The sequence below is a fragment of the Microchirus variegatus genome, assembly GCF_963457635.1.
Source record: "Microchirus variegatus genome assembly, chromosome: 8".
NCBI classification, from domain to species: domain Eukaryota; kingdom Metazoa; phylum Chordata; class Actinopteri; order Pleuronectiformes; family Soleidae; genus Microchirus; species Microchirus variegatus.
In genome coordinates this window covers 2,693,500-2,715,598 of record NC_139809.1, presented here as the reverse complement: position 1 = coordinate 2,715,598, position 22,099 = coordinate 2,693,500, and the positions used below count along the sequence as shown (strand labels likewise).

Below are 22,099 nucleotides of genomic sequence, written 5' to 3'. Positions count from 1 at the left end.
TACACTGAGCCTCCTAGTTCAACTCTACAGCCAACAACCAGAACAGAGTCGACATCCATTCCAACTACAACTGTTATAACAGAAACAATGCCAACGTCAACCACAAAATCTACAACGCCTTACACTGAGCCTCCTACTTCAACTCTACAGCCAACAACCAGAACAGAATCAACATCCATTCCAACCACACCTGCTACAGCAACTCCACAGCCAACTACAACAGCAACATCCACAACACCTCACAGTGAGACTCCTACTTCAACTCTACAGCCAACAACCAGAACAGAGTCGACATCTATTCCAACTACAACCGTTATAACCGAAACAATGCCAACTTCAACCACAAAATCTACAACCCCTTACAGTGAGACTCCTACTTCAACTCTACAGCCAACAACCAGAACAGATTCGACATCCATTCCAACTACAACTGTTATAACAGAAACAATGCCAACTTCAACCATAAAATCCACAACCCCTTACACTGAGCCTCCTACTTCAACTCTACAGCCAACAACCAGAACAGAATCAACATCCATTCCAACCACACCTGCTTCAGCAACTCCACATCCAACTACAACAGCAACATCCACAACACCTCAAAGTGAGACTCCTAGTTCAACTCTACAGCCAACAACCAGAACAGAATCGACATCCATTCCAACCACAACTGTTATAACAGAAACAATGCCAACTTCAACCACAAAATCTACAACCCCTTACACTGAGCCTCCTACTTCAACTCTACAGCCAACAACCAGAACGGAGTCGACATCCACTCCAACTACAACTGTTATAACAGAAACAATGCCAACTTCAACCACAAAATCTACAACCCTTTACACTGAGCCTCCTACTTCAACTCTACAGCCAACAACCAGAACAGAATCAACATCCATTCCAACCACAACTGTTATAACAGAAACAATGCCAACTTCAACCACAAAATCTACAACCCCTTACACTGAGCCTCCTAGTTCAACTCTACAGCCAACAACCAGAACAGAATCAACATCCATTCCAACTACAACTGTTATAACAGAAACAATGCCAACGTCAACCACAAAATCTACAACGCCATACACTGAGCCTCCTACTTCAACTCTACAGCCAACAACCAGAACAGAATCAACATCCATTCCAACCACACCTGCTACAGCAACTCCACAGCCAACTACAACAGCAACATCCACAACACCTCACAGTGAGACTCCTACTTCAACTCTACAGCCAACAACCAGAACAGAATCAACATCCATTCCAACTACAACTGTTATAACAGAAACAATTCCAACTTCAACCACAAAATCTACAACCCCTTACACTGAGCCTCCTACCTCAACTCTACAGCCAACAACCAGAACAGAATCAACATCCATTCCAACTACAACTGTTATAACAGAAACAATGGCAACTTCAACCACAAAATCCACAACCCCTTACACTGAGCCTCCTACTTCAACTCTACAGCCAACAACCAGAACGGATTCGACATCCATTCCAACTACAACTGTTATAACAGAAACAATGCCAACGTCAACCACAAAATCTACAACGCCATACACTGAGCCTCCTACTTCAACTCTCCAGCCAACAACCAGAACAGAATCAACATCCATTCCAACCACACCTGCTACAGCAACTCCACAGCCAACTACAACAGCAACATCCACAACACCTCACAGTGAGACTCCTACTACAACTCTACAGCCAACAACCAGAACGGGTTCGACATCCATTCCAACTACAACTGTTATAACAGAAACAATGCCAACTTCAACCACAAAATCCACAACCCCTTACACTGAGCCTCCTAGTTCAACTCTACAGCCAACAACCAGAACAGAATCAACATCCATTCCAACCACACCTGCTACAGCAACTCCACAGCCAACTACAACAGCAACATCCACAACACCTCACAGTGAGACTCCTACTTCAACTCTACAGCCAACAACCAGAACAGAATCAACATCTATTCCAACCACACCTGCTTCAGCAACTCCACATCCAACTACAACAGCAACATCCACAACACCTCACAGTGAGACTCCTACTTCAACTCTACAGCCAACAACCAGAACAGAATCTACATCCATTCCAACCACACCTGCTACAGCAACTCCACATCCAACTTCAACAGCAACATCCACAACACCTCAAAGTGAGACTCCTACTTCAACTCTACAGCCAACAACCAGAACAGAATCGACATCCATTCCAACCACACCTGATACAGCAACTCCACTGCAAACTACAACAGCAACATCCACAACACCTCACAGTGAGATTCCTACTTCAACTCTACAGCCAACAACCAGAACAGAGTCTACATCCATTCCAACTACAACTGTTATAACAGAAACAATCCCAACTTCAACCACAAAATCTACAACCCCTTACACTAAACCTCCTACTTCAACTCTACAGCCAACAACCAGAACAGAATCAACATCCATTCCAACTACAACTGTTATAACAGAAACAATGCCAACTTCAACCACAAAATCCACAACCCCTTACACTGAGACTCCTACTTCAACTCTACAGCCAACAACCAGAACAGAATCGACATCCATTCCAACCACACCTGCTACAGCAACTCCACATCCAACTACAACAGCAACATCCACAACACCTCAAAGTGAGACTCCTAGTTCAACTCTACAGCCAACAACCAGAACAGAGTCGACATCCATTCCAACCACAACTGTTATAACAGAAACAATGCCAACTTCAACCACAAAATCCACAACCCCTTACACTGAGCCTCCTAGTTCAACTTTACAGCCAACAACCAGAACAGAATCGACATCCATTCCAACCACAACTGTTATAACAGAAACAATGCCAACTTCAACCACAAAATCTACAACCCCTTACACTGAGCCTCCTACTTCAACTCTACAGCCAACAACCAGAACAGAGTCGACATCCACTCCAACTACAACTGTTATAACAGAAACAATGCCAACTTCAACCAAGAAATCTACAACCCCTTACACTGAGCCTCCTAGTTCAACTCTACAGCCAACAACCAGAACAGAATCAACATCCATTCCAACTACAACTGTTATAACAGAAACAATGGCAACTTCAACCACAAAATCCACAACCCCTTACAGTGAGACTCCGACTTCAACTCTACAGCCAACAACCAGAACAGAATCAACATCCATTCCAACCACACCTGCTACAGCAACTCCACAGCCAACTACAACAGCAACATCCACAACACCTCACAGTGAGACTCCTACTTCAACTCTACAGCCAACAACCAGAACCGAATCGACATACATTCCAACCACACCTGCTTCAGCAACTCCACATCCAACTACAACAGCAACATCCACAACACCTCACAGTGAGACTCCTACTTCAACTTTACAGCCAACAACCAGAACAGAATCGACATCCATTCCAACCACAACTGTTATAACAGAAACAATGCCAACTTCAACCACAAAATCTACAACCCCTTACACTGAGACTCCTACTTCAACTCTACAGCCAACAACCAGAACAGAATCAACATCCATTCCAACTACAACTGTTATAACAGAAACAATGCCAACTTCAACCACAAAATCTACAACTCCTTACACTGAACCTCCTAGTTCAACTCTGCAGCCAACAACCAGAACAGAATCAACATCCATTCCAACCACACCTGCTACAGCAACTCCACAGCCAACTACAACAGCAACATCCACAACACCTCACAGTGAGACTCCTACTTCAACTCTACAGCCAACAACCAGAACAGAATCAACATCCATTCCAACTACAACTGTTATAACAGAAACAATTCCAACTTCAACCACAAAATCCACAACCCCTTACACTGAGACTCCTAGTTCAACTCTACAGCCAACAACCAGAACAGAATCAACATCCATTCCAACTACAACTGTTATAACCGAAACAATGCCAACTTCAACCACAAAATCTACAACCCCTTACACTGAGCCTCCTACTTCAACTCTACAGCCAACAACCAGAACAGAATCAACATCCATTCCAACTACAACTGTTATAACAGAAACAATGGCAACTTCAACCACAAAATCCACAACCCCTTACACTGAGCCTCCTACTTCAACTCTACAGCCAACAACCAGAACAGAATCAACATCCATTCCAACTACAACTGTTATAACCGAAACAATGCCAACTTCAACCACAAAATCTACAACCCCTTACACTGAGCCTCCTACTTCAACTCTACAGCCAACAACCAGAACAGAATCAACATCCATTCCAACTACAACTGTTATAACAGAAACAATGGCAACTTCAACCACAAAATCCACAACCCCTTACACTGAGCCTCCTACTTCAACTCTACAGCCAACAACCAGAACAGATTCGACATCCATTCCAACTACAACTGTTATAACAGAAACAATGCCAACTTCAACCACAAAATCCACAACCCCTTACACTGAGCCTCCTACTTCAACTCTACAGCCAACAACCAGAACAGAATCAACATCCATTCCAACCACACCTGCTACAGCAACTCCACAGCCAACTACAACAGCAACATCCACAACACCTCACAGTGAGACTCCTAGTTCAACTCTACAGCCAACAACCAGAACAGAGTCGACATCCATTCCAACTACAACTGTTATAACAGAAACAATGCCAACTTCAACCACAAAATCCACAACCCCTTACACTGAGCCTCCTAGTTCAACTCTACAGCCAACAACCAGAACAGAATCAACATCCATTCCAACTACAACTGTTATACCAGAAACAATGCCAACTTCAACCACAAAATCCACAACCCCTTACACTGAGCCTCCTAGTTCAACTTTACAGCCAACAACCAGAACAGAATCGACATCCATTCCAACCACAACTGTTATAACAGAAACAATGCCAACTTCAACCACAAAATCTACAACCCCTTACACTGAGACTCCTACTTCAACTCTACAGCCAACAACTAGAACAGAATCAACATCCATTCCAACTACAACTGTTATACCAGAAACAATGCCAACTTCAACCACAAAATCCACAACCCCTTACACTGAGCCTCCTAGTTCAACTTTACAGCCAACAACCAGAACAGAATCGACATCCATTCCAACCACAACTGTTATAACAGAAACAATGCCAACTTCAACCACAAAATCTACAACCCCTTACACTGAGACTCCTACTTCAACTCTACAGCCAACAACCAGAACAGAATCAACATCCATTCCAACTACAACTGTTATAACAGAAACAATGCCAACTTCAACCACAAAATCTACAACTCCTTACACTGAACCTCCTAGTTCAACTCTGCAGCCAACAACCAGAACAGAATCGACATCCATTCCAACCACAACTGTTATAACAGAAACAATGCCAACTTCAACCACAAAATCTACAACCCCTTACACTGAGACTCCTACTTCAACTCTACAGCCAACAACTAGAACAGAATCAACATCCATTCCAACTACAACTGTTATACCAGAAACAATGCCAACTTCAACCACAAAATCCACAACCCCTTACACTGAGCCTCCTAGTTCAACTTTACAGCCAACAACCAGAACAGAATCGACATCCATTCCAACCACAACTGTTATAACAGAAACAATGCCAACTTCAACCACAAAATCTACAACCCCTTACACTGAGACTCCTACTTCAACTCTACAGCCAACAACTAGAACAGAATCAACATCCATTCCAACCACAACTGTTATAACAGAAACAATGCCAACGTCAACCACAAAATCTACAACGCCTTACACTGAGCCTCCTACTTCAACTCTACAGCCAACAACCAGAACAGAATCAACATCCATTCCAAGTACAACTGTTATAACAGAAACAATTCCAACTTCAACCACAAAATCCACAACCCCTTACACTGAGACTCCTAGTTCAACTCTACAGCCAACAACCAGAACAGAATCGACATCCATTCCAACCACACCTGCTACAGCAACTCCACATCCAACTACAACAGCAACATCCACAACACCTCACAGTGAGACTCCTACTTCAACTCTACAGCCAACAACCAGAACAGAGTCGACATCCATTCCAACTACAACTGTTATAACAGAAACAATGCCAACTTCAACCACAAAATCTACAACGCCTTACACTGAGCCTCCTACTTCAACTCTACAGCCAACAACCAGAACAGATGCGACATCCATTCCAACTACAACTGTTATAACAGAAACAATGCCAACTTCAACCACAAAATCCACAACCCCTTACACTGAGCCTCCTACTTCAACTCTACAGCCAACAACCAGAACAGAATCAACATCCATTCCAACCACACCTGCTACAGCAACTCCACAGCCAACTACAACAGCAACATCCACAACACCTCACAGTGAGACTCCTACTTCAACTCTACATCCAACAACCAGAACAGAATCAACATCCATTCCAACCACACCTGCTTCAGCAACTCCACATCCAACTACAACAGCAACATCCACAACACCTCAAAGTGAGACTCCTAGTTCAACTCTACAGCCAACAACCAGAACAGAGTCGACATCCATTCCAACTACAACTGTTATAACAGAAACAATGCCAACTTCAACCACAAAATCCACAACCCATTACACTGAGCCTCCTAGTTCAACTTTACAGCCAACAACCAGAACAGAATCGACATCCATTCCAACTACAACTGTTATAACAGAAACAATGCCAACTTCAACCACGAAATCTACAACCCCTTACACTGAGCCTCCTACTTCAACTCTACAGCCAACAACCAGAACAGAATCAACATCCATTCCAACTACAACTGTAAAAACAGAAACAATGCCAACGTCATCCACAAAATCTACAACGCCTTACACTGAGCCTCCTACTTCAACTCTACAGCCAACAACCAGAACAGAATCAACATCCATTCCAACCACACCTGCTACAGCAACTCCACAGCCAACTACAACAGCAACATCCACAATACCTCACAGTGAGACTCCTACTTCAACTCTACAGCCAACAACCAGAACAGAATCAACATCCATTCCAACCACACCTGCTTCAGCAACTCCACATCCAACTACAACAGCAACATCCACAACACCTCACAGTGAGACTCCTACTTCAACTCTACAGCCAACAACCAGAACAGAATCTACATCCATTCCAACCACACCTGCTACAGCAACTCAACATCCAACTACAACAGCAACATCCACAACACCTCAAAGTGAGACTCCTACTTCAACTCTACAGCCAACAACCAGAACAGAATCGACATCCATTCCAACCACACCTGATACAGCAACTCCACTGCAAACTACAACAGCAACATCCACAACACCTCACAGTGAGATTCCTACTTCAACTCTACAGCCAACAACCAGAACAGAGTCTACATCCATTCCAACTACAACTGTTATAACCGAAACAATCCCAACTTCAACCACAAAATCTACAACCCCTTACACTAAACCTCCTACTTCAACTCTACAGCCAACAACCAGAACAGAATCAACATCCATTCCAACTACAACTGTTATAACAGAAACAATGCCAACTTCAACCACAAAATCCACAACCCCTTACACTGAGACTCCTACTTCAACTCTACAGCCAACAACCAGAACAGAATCAACATCCATTCCAACTACAACTGTTATAACCGAAACAATGCCAACTTCAACCACAAAATCTACAACCCCTTACACTGAGCCTCCTACTTCAACTCTACAGCCAACAACCAGAACAGAATCAACATCCATTCCAACTACAACTGTTATAACAGAAACAATGGCAACTTCAACCACAAAATCCACAACCCCTTACACTGAGCCTCCTACTTCAACTCTACAGCCAACAACCAGAACAGATTCGACATCCATTCCAACTACAACTGTTATAACAGAAACAATGCCAACTTCAACCACAAAATCCACAACCCCTTACACTGAGCCTCCTACTTCAACTCTACAGCCAACAACCAGAACAGAATCAACATCCATTCCAACCACACCTGCTACAGCAACTCCACAGCCAACTACAACAGCAACATCCACCACACCTCACAGTGAGACCCCTACTTCAACTCTACAGCCAACAACCAGAACAGAGTCGACATCCATTCCAACTACAACTGTTATAACAGAAACAATGCCAACTTCAACCACAAAATCCACAACCCCTTACACTGAGCCTCCTAGTTCAACTCTACAGCCAACAACCAGAACAGAATCAACATCCATTCCAACTACAACTGTTATACCAGAAACAATGCCAACTTCAACCACAAAATCCACAACCCCTTACACTGAGCCTCCTAGTTCAACTTTACAGCCAACAACCAGAACAGAATCGACATCCATTCCAACCACAACTGTTATAACAGAAACAATGCCAACTTCAACCACAAAATCTACAACCCCTTACACTGAGACTCCTACTTCAACTCTACAGCCAACAACTAGAACAGAATCAACATCCATTCCAACTACAACTGTTATACCAGAAACAATGCCAACTTCAACCACAAAATCCACAACCCCTTACACTGAGCCTCCTAGTTCAACTTTACAGCCAACAACCAGAACAGAATCGACATCCATTCCAACCACAACTGTTATAACAGAAACAATGCCAACTTCAACCACAAAATCTACAACCCCTTACACTGAGACTCCTACTTCAACTCTACAGCCAACAACCAGAACAGAATCAACATCCATTCCAACTACAACTGTTATAACAGAAACAATGCCAACTTCAACCACAAAATCTACAACTCCTTACACTGAACCTCCTAGTTCAACTCTGCAGCCAACAACCAGAACAGAATCGACATCCATTCCAACCACAACTGTTATAACAGAAACAATGCCAACTTCAACCACAAAATCTACAACCCCTTACACTGAGACTCCTACTTCAACTCTACAGCCAACAACTAGAACAGAATCAACATCCATTCCAACTACAACTGTTATACCAGAAACAATGCCAACTTCAACCACAAAATCCACAACCCCTTACACTGAGCCTCCTAGTTCAACTTTACAGCCAACAACCAGAACAGAATCGACATCCATTCCAACCACAACTGTTATAACAGAAACAATGCCAACTTCAACCACAAAATCTACAACCCCTTACACTGAGACTCCTACTTCAACTCTACAGCCAACAACTAGAACAGAATCAACATCCATTCCAACCACAACTGTTATAACAGAAACAATGCCAACGTCAACCACAAAATCTACAACGCCTTACACTGAGCCTCCTACTTCAACTCTACAGCCAACAACCAGAACAGAATCAACATTCATTCCAAGTACAACTGTTATAACAGAAACAATTCCAACTTCAACCACAAAATCCACAACCCCTTACACTGAGACTCCTAGTTCAACTCTACAGCCAACAACCAGAACAGAATCGACGTCCATTCCAACCACACCTGCTACAGCAACTCCACATCCAACTACAACAGCAACATCCACAACACCTCACAGTGAGACTCCTACTTCAACTCTACAGCCAACAACCAGAACAGAGTCGACATCCATTCCAACTACAACTGTTATAACAGAAACAATGCCAACTTCAACCACAAAATCTACAACGCCTTACACTGAGCCTCCTAGTTCAACTCTACAGCCAACAACCAGAACAGATGCGACATCCATTCCAACTACAACTGTTATAACAGAAACAATGCCAACTTCAACCACAAAATCCACAACCCCTTACACTGAGCCTCCTACTTCAACTCTACAGCCAACAACCAGAACAGAATCAACATCCATTCCAACCACACCTGCTACAGCAACTCCACAGCCAACTACAACAGCAACATCCACAACACCTCACAGTGAGACTCCTACTTCAACTCTACATCCAACAACCAGAACAGAATCAACATCCATTCCAACCACACCTGCTTCAGCAACTCCACATCCAACTACAACAGCAACATCCACAACACCTCAAAGTGAGACTCCTAGTTCAACTCTACAGCCAACAACCAGAACAGAGTCGACATCCATTCCAACTACAACTGTTATAACAGAAACAATGCCAACTTCAACCACAAAATCCACAACCCATTACACTGAGCCTCCTAGTTCAACTTTACAGCCAACAACCAGAACAGAATCGACATCCATTCCAACTACAACTGTTATAACAGAAACAATGCCAACTTCAACCACGAAATCTACAACCCCTTACACTGAGCCTCCTACTTCAACTCTACAGCCAACAACCAGAACAGAATCAACATCCATTCCAACTACAACTGTAAAAACAGAAACAATGCCAACGTCATCCACAAAATCTACAACGCCTTACACTGAGCCTCCTACTTCAACTCTACAGCCAACAACCAGAACAGAATCAACATCCATTCCAACCACACCTGCTACAGCAACTCCACAGCCAACTACAACAGCAACATCCACAATACCTCACAGTGAGACTCCTACTTCAACTCTACAGCCAACAACCAGAACAGAATCAACATCCATTCCAACCACACCTGCTTCAGCAACTCCACATCCAACTACAACAGCAACATCCACAACACCTCACAGTGAGACTCCTACTTCAACTCTACAGCCAACAACCAGAACAGAATCTACATCCATTCCAACCACACCTGCTACAGCAACTCAACATCCAACTACAACAGCAACATCCACAACACCTCAAAGTGAGACTCCTACTTCAACTCTACAGCCAACAACCAGAACAGAATCGACATCCATTCCAACCACACCTGATACAGCAACTCCACTGCAAACTACAACAGCAACATCCACAACACCTCACAGTGAGATTCCTACTTCAACTCTACAGCCAACAACCAGAACAGAGTCTACATCCATTCCAACTACAACTGTTATAACTGAAACAATCCCAACTTCAACCACAAAATCTACAACCCCTTACACTAAACCTCCTACTTCAACTCTACAGCCAACAACCAGAACAGAATCAGCATCCATTCCAACTACAACTGTTATAACAGAAACAATGCCAACTTCAACCACAAAATCCACAACCCCTTACACTGAGACTCCTACTTCAACTCTACAGCCAACAACCAGAACAGAATCGACATCCATTCCAACCACACCTGCTACAGCAACTCCACATCCAACTACAACAGCAACATCCACAACACCTCACAGTGAGACTCCTACTTCAACTCTACAGCCAACAACCAGAACAGAGTCGACATCCATTCCAACTACAACTGTTATAACAGAAACAATGCCAACATCAACCACAAAATCCACAACCCCTTACACTGAGCCTCCTAGTTCAACTCTACAGCCAACAACCAGAACAGAATCAACATCCATTCCAACTACAACTGTTATAACAGAAACAATTCCAACTTCAACCACAAAATCTACAACCCCTTACACTGAGACTTCTACTTCAACTCTACAGCCAACAACCAGAACAGAATCGACATACATTCCAACCACACCTGCTACAGCAACTCCACATCCAACTACAACAGCAACATCCACAACACCTCAAAGTGAGACTCCTAGTTCAACTCTACAGCCAACAACCAGAACAGAATCAACATCCATTCCAACTACAACTGTTATAACAGAAACAATGCCAACTTCAACCACAAAATCCACAACCCCTTACACTGAGACTCCTACTTCAACTCTACAGCCAACAACCAGAACAGAATCGACATCCATTCCAACCACACCTGCTACAGCAACTCCACATCCAACTACAACAGCAACATCCACAACACCTCACAGTGAGACTCCTACTTCAACTCTACAGCCAACAACCAGAACAGAGTCGACATCCATTCCAACTACAGCTGTTATAACAGAAACAATGCCAACATCAACCACAAAATCCACAACCCCTTACACTGAGCCTCCTAGTTCAACTCTACAGCCAACAACCAGAACAGAATCAACATCCATTCCAACTACAACTGTTATAACAGAAACAATTCCAACTTCAACCACAAAATCTACAACCCCTAACACTGAGACTTCTACTTCAACTCTACAGCCAACAACCAGAACAGAATCGACATACATTCCAACCACACCTGCTACAGCAACTCCACATCCAACTACAACAGCAACATCCACAACACCTCAAAGTGAGACTCCTACTTCAACTCTACAGCCAACAACCAGAACAGAATCGACATCCATTCCAACCACACCTGATACAGCAACTCCACTGCAAACTACAACAGCAACATCCACAACACCTCACAGTGAGATTCCTACTTCAACTCTACAGCCAACAACCAGAACAGAGTCTACATCCATTCCAACTACAACTGTTATAACCGAAACAATGCCAACTTCAACCACAAAATCTACAACCCCTTACACTGAGCCTCCTACTTCAACTCTACAGCCAACAACCAGAACAGAATCAACATCCATTCCAACTACAACTGTTATAACAGAAACAATGCCAACTTCAACCACAAAATCTACAACCCCTTACACTAAACCTCCTACTTCAACTCTACAGCCAACAACCAGAACAGAATCGACATCCATTCCAACCACACCTGCTACAGCAACTCCACATCCAACTACAACAGCAACATCCACAACACCTCACAGTGAGACTCCTACTTCAACTCTACAGCCAACAACCAGAACAGAATCAACATCCATTCCAACTACAACTGTTATAACAGAAACAATGCCAACTTCAACCACACAATCCACAACCCCTTACACTGAGCCTCCTACTTCAACTCTACAGCCAACAACCAGAACAGAGTCGACATCCATTCCAACCACACCTGCTACAGCAACTCCACATCCAACTACAACAGCAACATCCACAACACCTCACAGTGAGACTCCTACTTCAACTCTACAGCCAACAACGAGAACAGAATCGACATCCATTCCAACTACACCTGCTACAGCAACTCCACAGCCAACTACAACAGCAACATCCACAACACCTCACAGTGAGACTCCTACTTCAACTCTACAGCCAACAACCAGAACAGAGTCGACATCCATTCCAACTACAACTGTTATAACAGAAACAATGGCAACTTCAACCACAAAATCCACAACCCCTTACACTGAGCCTCCTAGTTCAACTCTACAGCCAACAACCAGAACAGAGTCGACATCCATTCCAACTACAACTGTTATAACAGAAACAATGGCAACTTCAACCACAAAATCCACAACCCCTTACACTGAGCCTCCTAGTTCAACTCTACAGCCAACAACCAGAACAGAGTCGACATCCATTCCAACTACAACTGTTATAACAGAAACAATGGCAACTTCAACCACAAAACCCACAACCCCTTACACTGAGCCTCCTAGTTCAACTCTACAGCCAACAACCAGAACAGAATCAACATCCATTCCAACCACATCTGCTACAGCAACTCCACATCCAACTACAACAGCAACATCCACAACACCTCAAAGTGAGACTCCTACTTCAACTCTACAGCCAACAACCAGAACAGAATCGACATCCATTCCAACTACAACTGTTATAACAGAAACAATGCCAACTTCAACCACAAAATCCACAACCCCTTACAGTGAGCCTCCTACTTCAACTCTTCAGCCAACAACCAGAACAGAGTCGACATCCATTCCAACCACACCTGCTACAGCAACTCCACAGCCAACTACAACAGCAACATCCACAACACCTCAAAGTGAGACTCCTACTTCAACTCTACAGCCAACAACCAGAACAGAGTCGACATCCATTCCAACTACAACTGTTATAACAGAAACAATGGCAACTTCAACCACAAAATCCACAACCCCTTACACTGAGCCTCCTAGTTCAACTCTACAGCCAACAACCAGAACAGAGTCGACATCCATTCCAACTACAACTGTTATAACAGAAACAATGGCAACTTCAACCACAAAACCCACAACCCCTTACACTGAGCCTCCTAGTTCAACTCTACAGCCAACAACCAGAACAGAATCAACATCCATTCCAACCACATCTGCTACAGCACCTCCACATCCAACTACAACAGCAACATCCACAACACCTCAAAGTGAGACTCCTACTTCAACTCTACAGCCAACAACCAGAACAGAATCGACATCCATTCCAACTACAACTGTTATAACAGAAACAATGCCAACTTCAACCACAAAATCCACAACCCCTTACAGTGAGCCTCCTACTTCAACTCTACAGCCAACAACCAGAACAGAGTCGACATCCATTCCAACCACACCTGCTACAGCAACTCCACAGCCAACTACAACAGCAACATCCACAACACCTCACAGTGAGACTCCTACTTCAACTCTACAGCCAACAACAAGAACAGAATCGACAGCACTTTCAACCACAATTGCTACAACAACAATGAAATCATCAACACCTCTTTTCACATTTGAACCGCAAACTGAATCCCCTTGGCCATCTTCAACACCACCAAGAACTTTACCCCTTGTCTCTATCCAAACTACTATGCCTACACTTCAGACTCTTTCTTCAACTCTATGGTCACCAACAACAAGAGAATCTACAACCACACTCCGTAGAACAACTGCACATCTAACTACAACCACAAAATCTTCATCAATACCAACAGAACCTCCGACTATAACCCAGATGACAAGTACAACCATGAAATCTACATATACATCAACTGGCCCTCCTTCTCCTACAACAAGAAAATCTACAACACAACCAACCACACCACCTGGTACAACTGAGGAACTAACTACACAATGTGTCTGTATAGTAAATGGCACTATTTATAAGCCAGGTAAATACTGTAATTACATATCTCAGTCAGAGCATTTGAATTTTTATCCTTGTTAATTCTCAAATTCCTCTTTATTTCACCTGTAGGTGATGTAATATTTGACAGGGAACACCTTGGATCAGGCTTATGTCTCACAATGATATGTTTGGACACGTGTGAGCTTCACAATACAACAGAACAATGCACTACTCCTATGCCGACAAGTGCAAGTCCAACTAAACCTATACCCGGATGCCCTGAATGGGATGTACAAGTAAGAACATTTGTATTCTTATTCTTCGCATTATTTCCTGTTGAAGCACTGTTTATAAGACAATAACACTGAATGTTTTGCATTCGTTTGAGCTAAAATGTATAACCCCCCTCTCTCCCCAAAGCAAAATGAGACCTTCCATCTGTGCAACTGCACCTGGGCTAAATGCATTGAGGATAATACAGTTGAAATATTTGAATATGAATGTCCACCCACTGAGAGCATCACTTGTAGTAATGGAAAGGAACCAGTTCTTGTTCCTGATGAACACGGCTGCTGCCAAAAACCCGTTTGTGACTGTAAGCCATTTTGTGGTTTTGGTTCATATTAATTCACTCTTAAAAATTTAAAGTTGTTCTTCATTTTACCAATTAAAAAAACTATATATAATTTTTTTTTCCTCTGTTCTTGTCAGGTGTATGCCAAGGCTGGGATTATCCTCATTACATTACATTTGATGGATTATACTACAATTATCAAGGAAACTGCACTTACATTTTAATGAAAGAGATTGATGAACAACAAAAGCTGAAGATTTATATTGACAATGTCTTTTGTGATCCAGCGGAAGTTGTTACTTGCTCACGATCATTGATTATATCATACGAATCACAAATTGTCAAACTCATAAATCATAACCATAAGGGGACCCCACAACTGGAGGTAAATCCATATATGTCCAGTTGTGTTTGTTTTATTTATTTTTTCTGGAAATCTGCTATATAGATTATTACTATGTGTTTCTGTCATTAATGATGATCTTTGTATACAGCGCAATTAGAGGATTTATTTCTTTTTGTCCCCCCTCCAGGCACTGAAAAATGGAATACCCCTGAAACTGCCTTATTCGCAATATGGTGTTAAAATATTGCATTCTGGCATCAATTTGGTTTTGGAGATCCCCAGCATAAGAGTGGTCATTACATTTGGAAAAGCTAGTTTTAGTGTTACCCTTCCATATGAATTGTTTGGCAGAAACACTCAGGGCCATTGTGGTAAGACAATATCTCCCTCAAGTTAGTAAATCATGAGTACTGGGTTAGAATGTTATTTTAACTTTTGAATTATTCTATTATCAGGAACATGCAACAACAACCAGGCAGATGACTGTATGCTTCCTAACAGGCAGCTGGTTGAAAGTTGTGCAATGGCGGCTGACTATTGGCTTGCAGAAGACATTGATCAACCCAGTTGTGAGAAACCAGCTGTACTGTCCAGAAACAAACTTAAAACCTCACCAAACCCAACACCAGTTCCATGCAATTCAGACACCATGTGTGACTTGATGAAAAGCAGGTAAGCATTCTCTTATCTTGGTTGTAATCGTAAAAATCTCCTTAACGTTTGGGAAATTGCAATGAAAAAATCAAAAACTTTTGTTAGAACAATCTGTTTTTCATTCACAGTGTCTTTGCCGAGTGCCATCCCTTTATCTCGCCTGAAAATTACTACAGAGGTTGTATATATGATGGCTGCCGTGTTTCCAACCCAGCAGTAGAGTGCACAAGTTTGCAGACTTATGCTGCAGCCTGTGCCCGAGCTGGGATTTGCATTCACTGGAGGATCCACACCAAACACTGTCGTAAGCAAACCCTCATTTTAACTCTGATACAGTTTTTCTTATTGAGAGAATGTAGGCATAACGTCCTTTTACGTACAAGACCCAATTAAGTTCTTCTTCTCACAATCAGAAATTGACTGCCCATCAAACAAAATGTTCAAGCCATGTGGTCCTGCAGAACAGTCAACATGTGAAGACAAGTAAGTTTCTTCAGAAATGGCTCATATTATTCTGTGCACACCAGCGTTTTCTAAGATTAATTGGACAAAAATAACCGAACACTTTTAAATGAACAACAGTAGATAAGTTGAATTAACTCTGTTCCTTCTTTGATGATTCAATTTTATAGTCCTAATGAAATAAATACGAACTTCATCACCGAAGGCTGCTTCTGTCCAGAAGGGATGACACTCCTCAACAAAGAGTCTGACAAATGTGTTAATAAGTGCGGTAAGTGTGGTGTGTATGTTCAAGTTTTGTTGATAATAATAATTTGTATCAGTCACAAAGTCCTACCGAAATGTTAATTTTCTAACAGGATGTCTTGATCCTGAGGGGATTCCTCGTGAGGTGAGCCATGTCTTCTGCTTAAACTCACCTAATATCCAAACTTTTTTTTCCTCAGAAGAGAAAATTTAACGATTGCTCTGGTGTATTATTTCAGTTTAATGAGACGTTTGAATACAAATGCCAAAACTGCATCTGCGAGGAGTCCACCAAGGCTGTGTCCTGCAAGCCAAAGACATGTCAACAACCGCCTATGATGAAATGCACGGGTCCAGGGTTTGCCCTTGTCAAACAATCTGATTCTTCAGACCGTTGTTGTTCTGTTTACATTTGCCGTAAGACATTTACCATCAGTCTGCATTTATCCTTCAAAATGTTCACACATTTAGAGATTGATAGTAATTCATCTGGATGGTCTTAGTTACCTTTACCATCACTGTTTTGTCTTGTTTAACAGAATGTCAAAGCAACCTTTGCCCAGTTATCAACATAAACTGTCCAGTTGGATATGTACCAGCGTTCAGCGTCCATGAGGGGAAATGTTGTCCAGAACATAGCTGTGGTGAGCTCATCAACTCATATTTAAATCCTACAAAACCTAATGAGACTAGACGCACTTCAAGTCATTTTCTCATTCTTTTCTAGAGCCAAAAAAAGTGTGTGTTCACAAACAGATTGAGTATCAGGTAAATACATTGAAATGTATCAGAAGGATTTACCTGAAAATGTTTTTTTCATGAGTCAATTATATACAATTTTCCTCCTTATCTCCCTAAGCCTGGCTCTTCAGTTCCTGTGCAAGTATGTCAAAACTGCACCTGTACCAATAAGGTGGACCCCAAGTCTGGTCTGTTCAGAATATCATGTGAGCTTCAGCGATGTCAACAAGACTGTGAAAGGGTAAGGTCTATTTTGCACGTATATATGTATATAATTCAACTTGTTTCCTAAGTAAAAAAATATGTAGCAGCAACCTAACTGTCCTCGTTCACACAGGGGTATGAATATATAGAAAGCTCTTCGGGTGAATGCTGTGGGAAGTGTGTGCAGACATACTGCGACTTCACTGTTAACGGTACCAACCATCTGTTACTGGTAAGACGATCAGATCTGTTTGCTGTTTGCTGCTTAGTGTGGTCAAGTTTAAAAGCCTAAAGTACCTTGTGCGTGTGTGTGTGTGTGTGTGTGTGTGTGCCCACCCAGCAAGGACACAACTGGTCACCACCTGAGAATAAGTGTGACCACTACAGCTGTGTCAAGAGCGGTGAAACTTTAACGATGGTCATGTCGCATATTGTATGCCCCCCTTTCCGACTTAGCAACTGTCAACCTGTAAGTATCACTTTAAAGACACAAATCGGGATAGTCTGTGTTTCTGTGAGTACATAAATGTAAACTGATGATGCTGCGTATTTGGCTCCGTAGGATACAATTCAGACCGCAGCCAATGGCTGTTGTACAACTTGTAAGTTTAAATTTTCTTTCTCCTTGTTTTTTTTTTTTGGGGGGGGGGGGTGTTTATCTGAAAACAACACTCATTGTGAGTCTTTTCTGAGCAGGTGTGGAAAAGGATAAAGCCTGCAAGTTAGTATCCATGAAAACCCACGTTATGCACAAGGGCTGTCAGTCGTACCAGGAGGTAGATATACCGTACTGTGAAGGATCCTGCAATACCTTCACCAAGTAAGCGCGAAAATTCACAAATTCATCAAAATTTGAGTAGCTCAGGTGTATAAATACACTCATATGTGCATATTTCTAGTCGATTCGTTAATCACCTCGTCTTTCCTCAGGTACTCTGAAGCGGCAGCTATCATGAAGCAGTCTTGCGCCTGCTGTAAGGAGACGCGCTTCAGCAAACGCACTGTTGATCTGCGCTGCCTGGACGGAGATGTGGTTTCCTACACATACACACAGGTGGAGGAGTGTGGCTGTAGCCACAAGGACTGCAACAACGCTGAGGGGCATCAAATTCGCAGGCGACGAAGATTCACATCGGTCTGAACGACTAAAAACCGCACGACTCAATGTGGAGCGACAAAGTTCTTCCCATTTTGGTCGACCAGTCGTTACACTTCTTACAAAGAAATGATCGTTCTTGAAATATGTGTGATGAAATAAAGAGATGCAACTACTTTCAGTCTCTTTCTCAGTGTGTCAATCCAATGCAGTCAATTATTATTATTATTGTTATTATTATTTTTATAATTATTATTAATAATTACATTTCTAGAGCGCTTTTCTAGACACCCAAAGCATTATTAATGAAGCGATTTCAGTGTTCTGATCAATTCAAATTCAAGTATTTGTCCCCAGGATTCAACAATATTTTGTTACAATAAGTTAGCAGTTAAATGCCTTCCTTTAATCCAATAATAAAGCTGCTCTGAAAAATGATTATTAAAAAAGTATGATGTAGTCTAACTGTGTGTGTGTGTGTGTGTGTGTGTGTGTGTGAGAGAGAGAGAGAGAGAGAGAGAGAGAGAGAGAGAGAGAGATTATCATACATGAGCCATAAGGTTTTATCATCCAGCAGTGTGCATATATGCTGTATATGTATACAGTATATGTGAGGCTTATCCTAACTCTGATGAAGTTAAAGGTGAAGTAAGTAGTTTATAGTGCCATCTAGAGGAGAGGCTGAAATTTACAACAAAGACCTGCTGCTCTGCTCACCCCCTCCCTTCCCTGAGCGCTACGGTGTCCTCAGCAGGTCAAATGTCGTCCTCGTCGTCTTTCTCCGTGTCAGCAGATGAGGTTCGTGAGGCGAGGGAGAGGGCGGAGCTACCGCGGCCGTAGCAGACGAAGCGGAGAGAGTGGAGGCGGGACTTCCTGCTACAAGTAAAGAGACGCTTGATTTGTTCTCTCGCGTTTGTCCTTACAGGCTCCGGTAGAAACATGGCGTCTCTCTGCTAACAGTGGCTATGCGACCGCGGCCCGCGACCATGTTATTTTACATGACTTTTTGAAACACTACGAAAATGAAACAAAAACTATTATACAGCGACTAGACAATGCAGGAGCACACAATATGTATAAAAAGTGGATTTTGGGTCATATAAACCCATAAATACTACACAGTGTCCCTTTAAGTGATGAAAGAATAAATATCTATTTAAGACATACAGAGTGGATTATTATATGCTTAACCAGCTGCACTCGTCTGCAGCAACTTCATTCTCGACCTTCAATTAGGGATTCAACTGCATGAGGGTGACTGATGTTTAAAGCTTATGAAATAATGTTGTAGCTATAGCTCAAAAGGGCTTTGTGGTTGCATGTTTATCCACTTGTGGCAGTGGGGTGTGGTTAAGGCGGCGGCTGCTGGAGAAGAGGGAGGCGTGGCTCAGTTGGTGATCAGACAGCTGGACAGAATCAGGTAATCAGTCGGCTATATAAGCACGTTTGTAACCTGGTTCTGGTTTCTTGCAGTAGGTTGGGTCCAGGGACAGGATCGGAGTGGGGACGGGGCAGCAGAGGCAGCATGAACATTCAGCCCTCAGTTCTTTTGTGTTGGAGTTTGATTTAGATTTTACTTTGAGCAATAATAAAAGTCAGCTTATAAACAGAAACGCCCAACACTCCTTACTTCCTCCAACAAGCTGTGAGCGGAGCACTGACGCTCACATCCAGCCTTTCACGTGTCCTCACACACAACACTGAGCCCATGTTTCCATGCTCTGCAAACACACCATACATCGTGTAATGTTAAGTTTAGATTACTGTGTCTTTCTTTTGACTATAGTGAGTCTGGTGATGGACTGTCCAAAGGTTGTGACAGCATAGGCCTGTCTTTTTAAAACCAAGCTTAAAAACTCAATATTGGCCACTAGGCGGCATTCTTTCTTTCTTTTCCTTTTCTTTTTTTATACAAAGTTTAAAGATATTATTCCTTTTTTTTTAAATTAAAGATGGCTAACTTTTTACTCCTACCTCAGTTGAAGCCAGTTTTGCATGACATGTTGCATATAGTTTCTAAAGAGGACCTCAGTGATTTTAGGTTAATTTACTTATTTCCGTTTTAATACACCACTTGGTGCATTATTGGCTTTCTTGTGGGGGATTTTATTCTTATTCTTATTCTTATTCTTATTCTTATTCTTATTCTTATTCTTATTCTTATTTTTAAAATCTCACAGCTGTTTTTATACCTGGAAGTACGTCATGTCCTGTGTGTCCAACTTGCACTGTAATTGGTCGGCGCTTTGACCCTGCCTGCAGGTTGTACTTCGACTGGGATTTAATTCGAGCCTACTTTGCACATTTTGACATGAAATGTATAGGTATGCCCAGGTAAATTAGATTCGAACACTGTACATTGAGTTCTGGTATTATTTTTAGGTCTTTTTGACACAATACTGTTAAAACAGGCGGTTAATATCAATCATAAATCATCTTTAGAGCACGTTGTCCTGCCCCTTTTAACAGTAAAATGTCGGAAACCTGAAGAAAACCTGCTACTGAAACGTTTTAACGTCAGGACTCGCATCAATGAAACAAAGATTATTCCACATTACAAAGGAATATTTTGGGAGCAAACCCCGAATCTATGCTGTGAAGCACTAACTGAACATTTACAGTGTTCATGTCGTGTGAACGTTTTCCGAAATAAAAATGGGGAATGAATTAGAGGAGAGGAGTTTGCAGGAAGCAGAGGGAGGAGGAGGAGGAGGAGGAGGAGGAGGAGGAGGAGGAGGAGGAGGAGGAGGGGGCGCTGCACGGAGCTGCTGACAGGTAGATGAGCTGTTCGCTGTCCGTGGTGCTGAAGGCTGCTCCGGCTGCTGCTCACCGGAGATCTTAACCGCAGATTTTTACACCGGAGCTCCGCCACAACCTTCATCTGCTCGAGCCTTCCAGACTTTCAACGAAAATATCCCACTTTTTTTTCCACGTTTTTACCTATATCTTTTTTTTTTCTTATCGCTGGCTGGATCTTAAGATGGCACTGCGTGGAGTAACATTGCGCAAGGCAAAAGCGGACTTATTTGACTGCTGTTTTGTGACTGTG

General features: G+C 42.4%; 1 protein-coding gene across 1 annotated transcript in view; it reads left to right on the top strand.

Moving 5' to 3' along the window:
• The window catches only part of LOC310930640 (mucin-2-like), a gene marked incomplete at both ends in the record, with an annotated part of 45,487 nt that extends 30,770 nt beyond the window's left edge, over positions 1-14,717 (top strand). Inside the window, one exon of the mRNA XM_083893675.1 lies at positions 14,594-14,717. Within this exon, the coding sequence (XP_083749801.1) occupies positions 14,594-14,717 (124 nt within the window). The remainder of the gene's footprint in view (positions 1-14,593) is intronic.
• Positions 14,718-22,099: the final 7,382 nt, after the last annotated feature.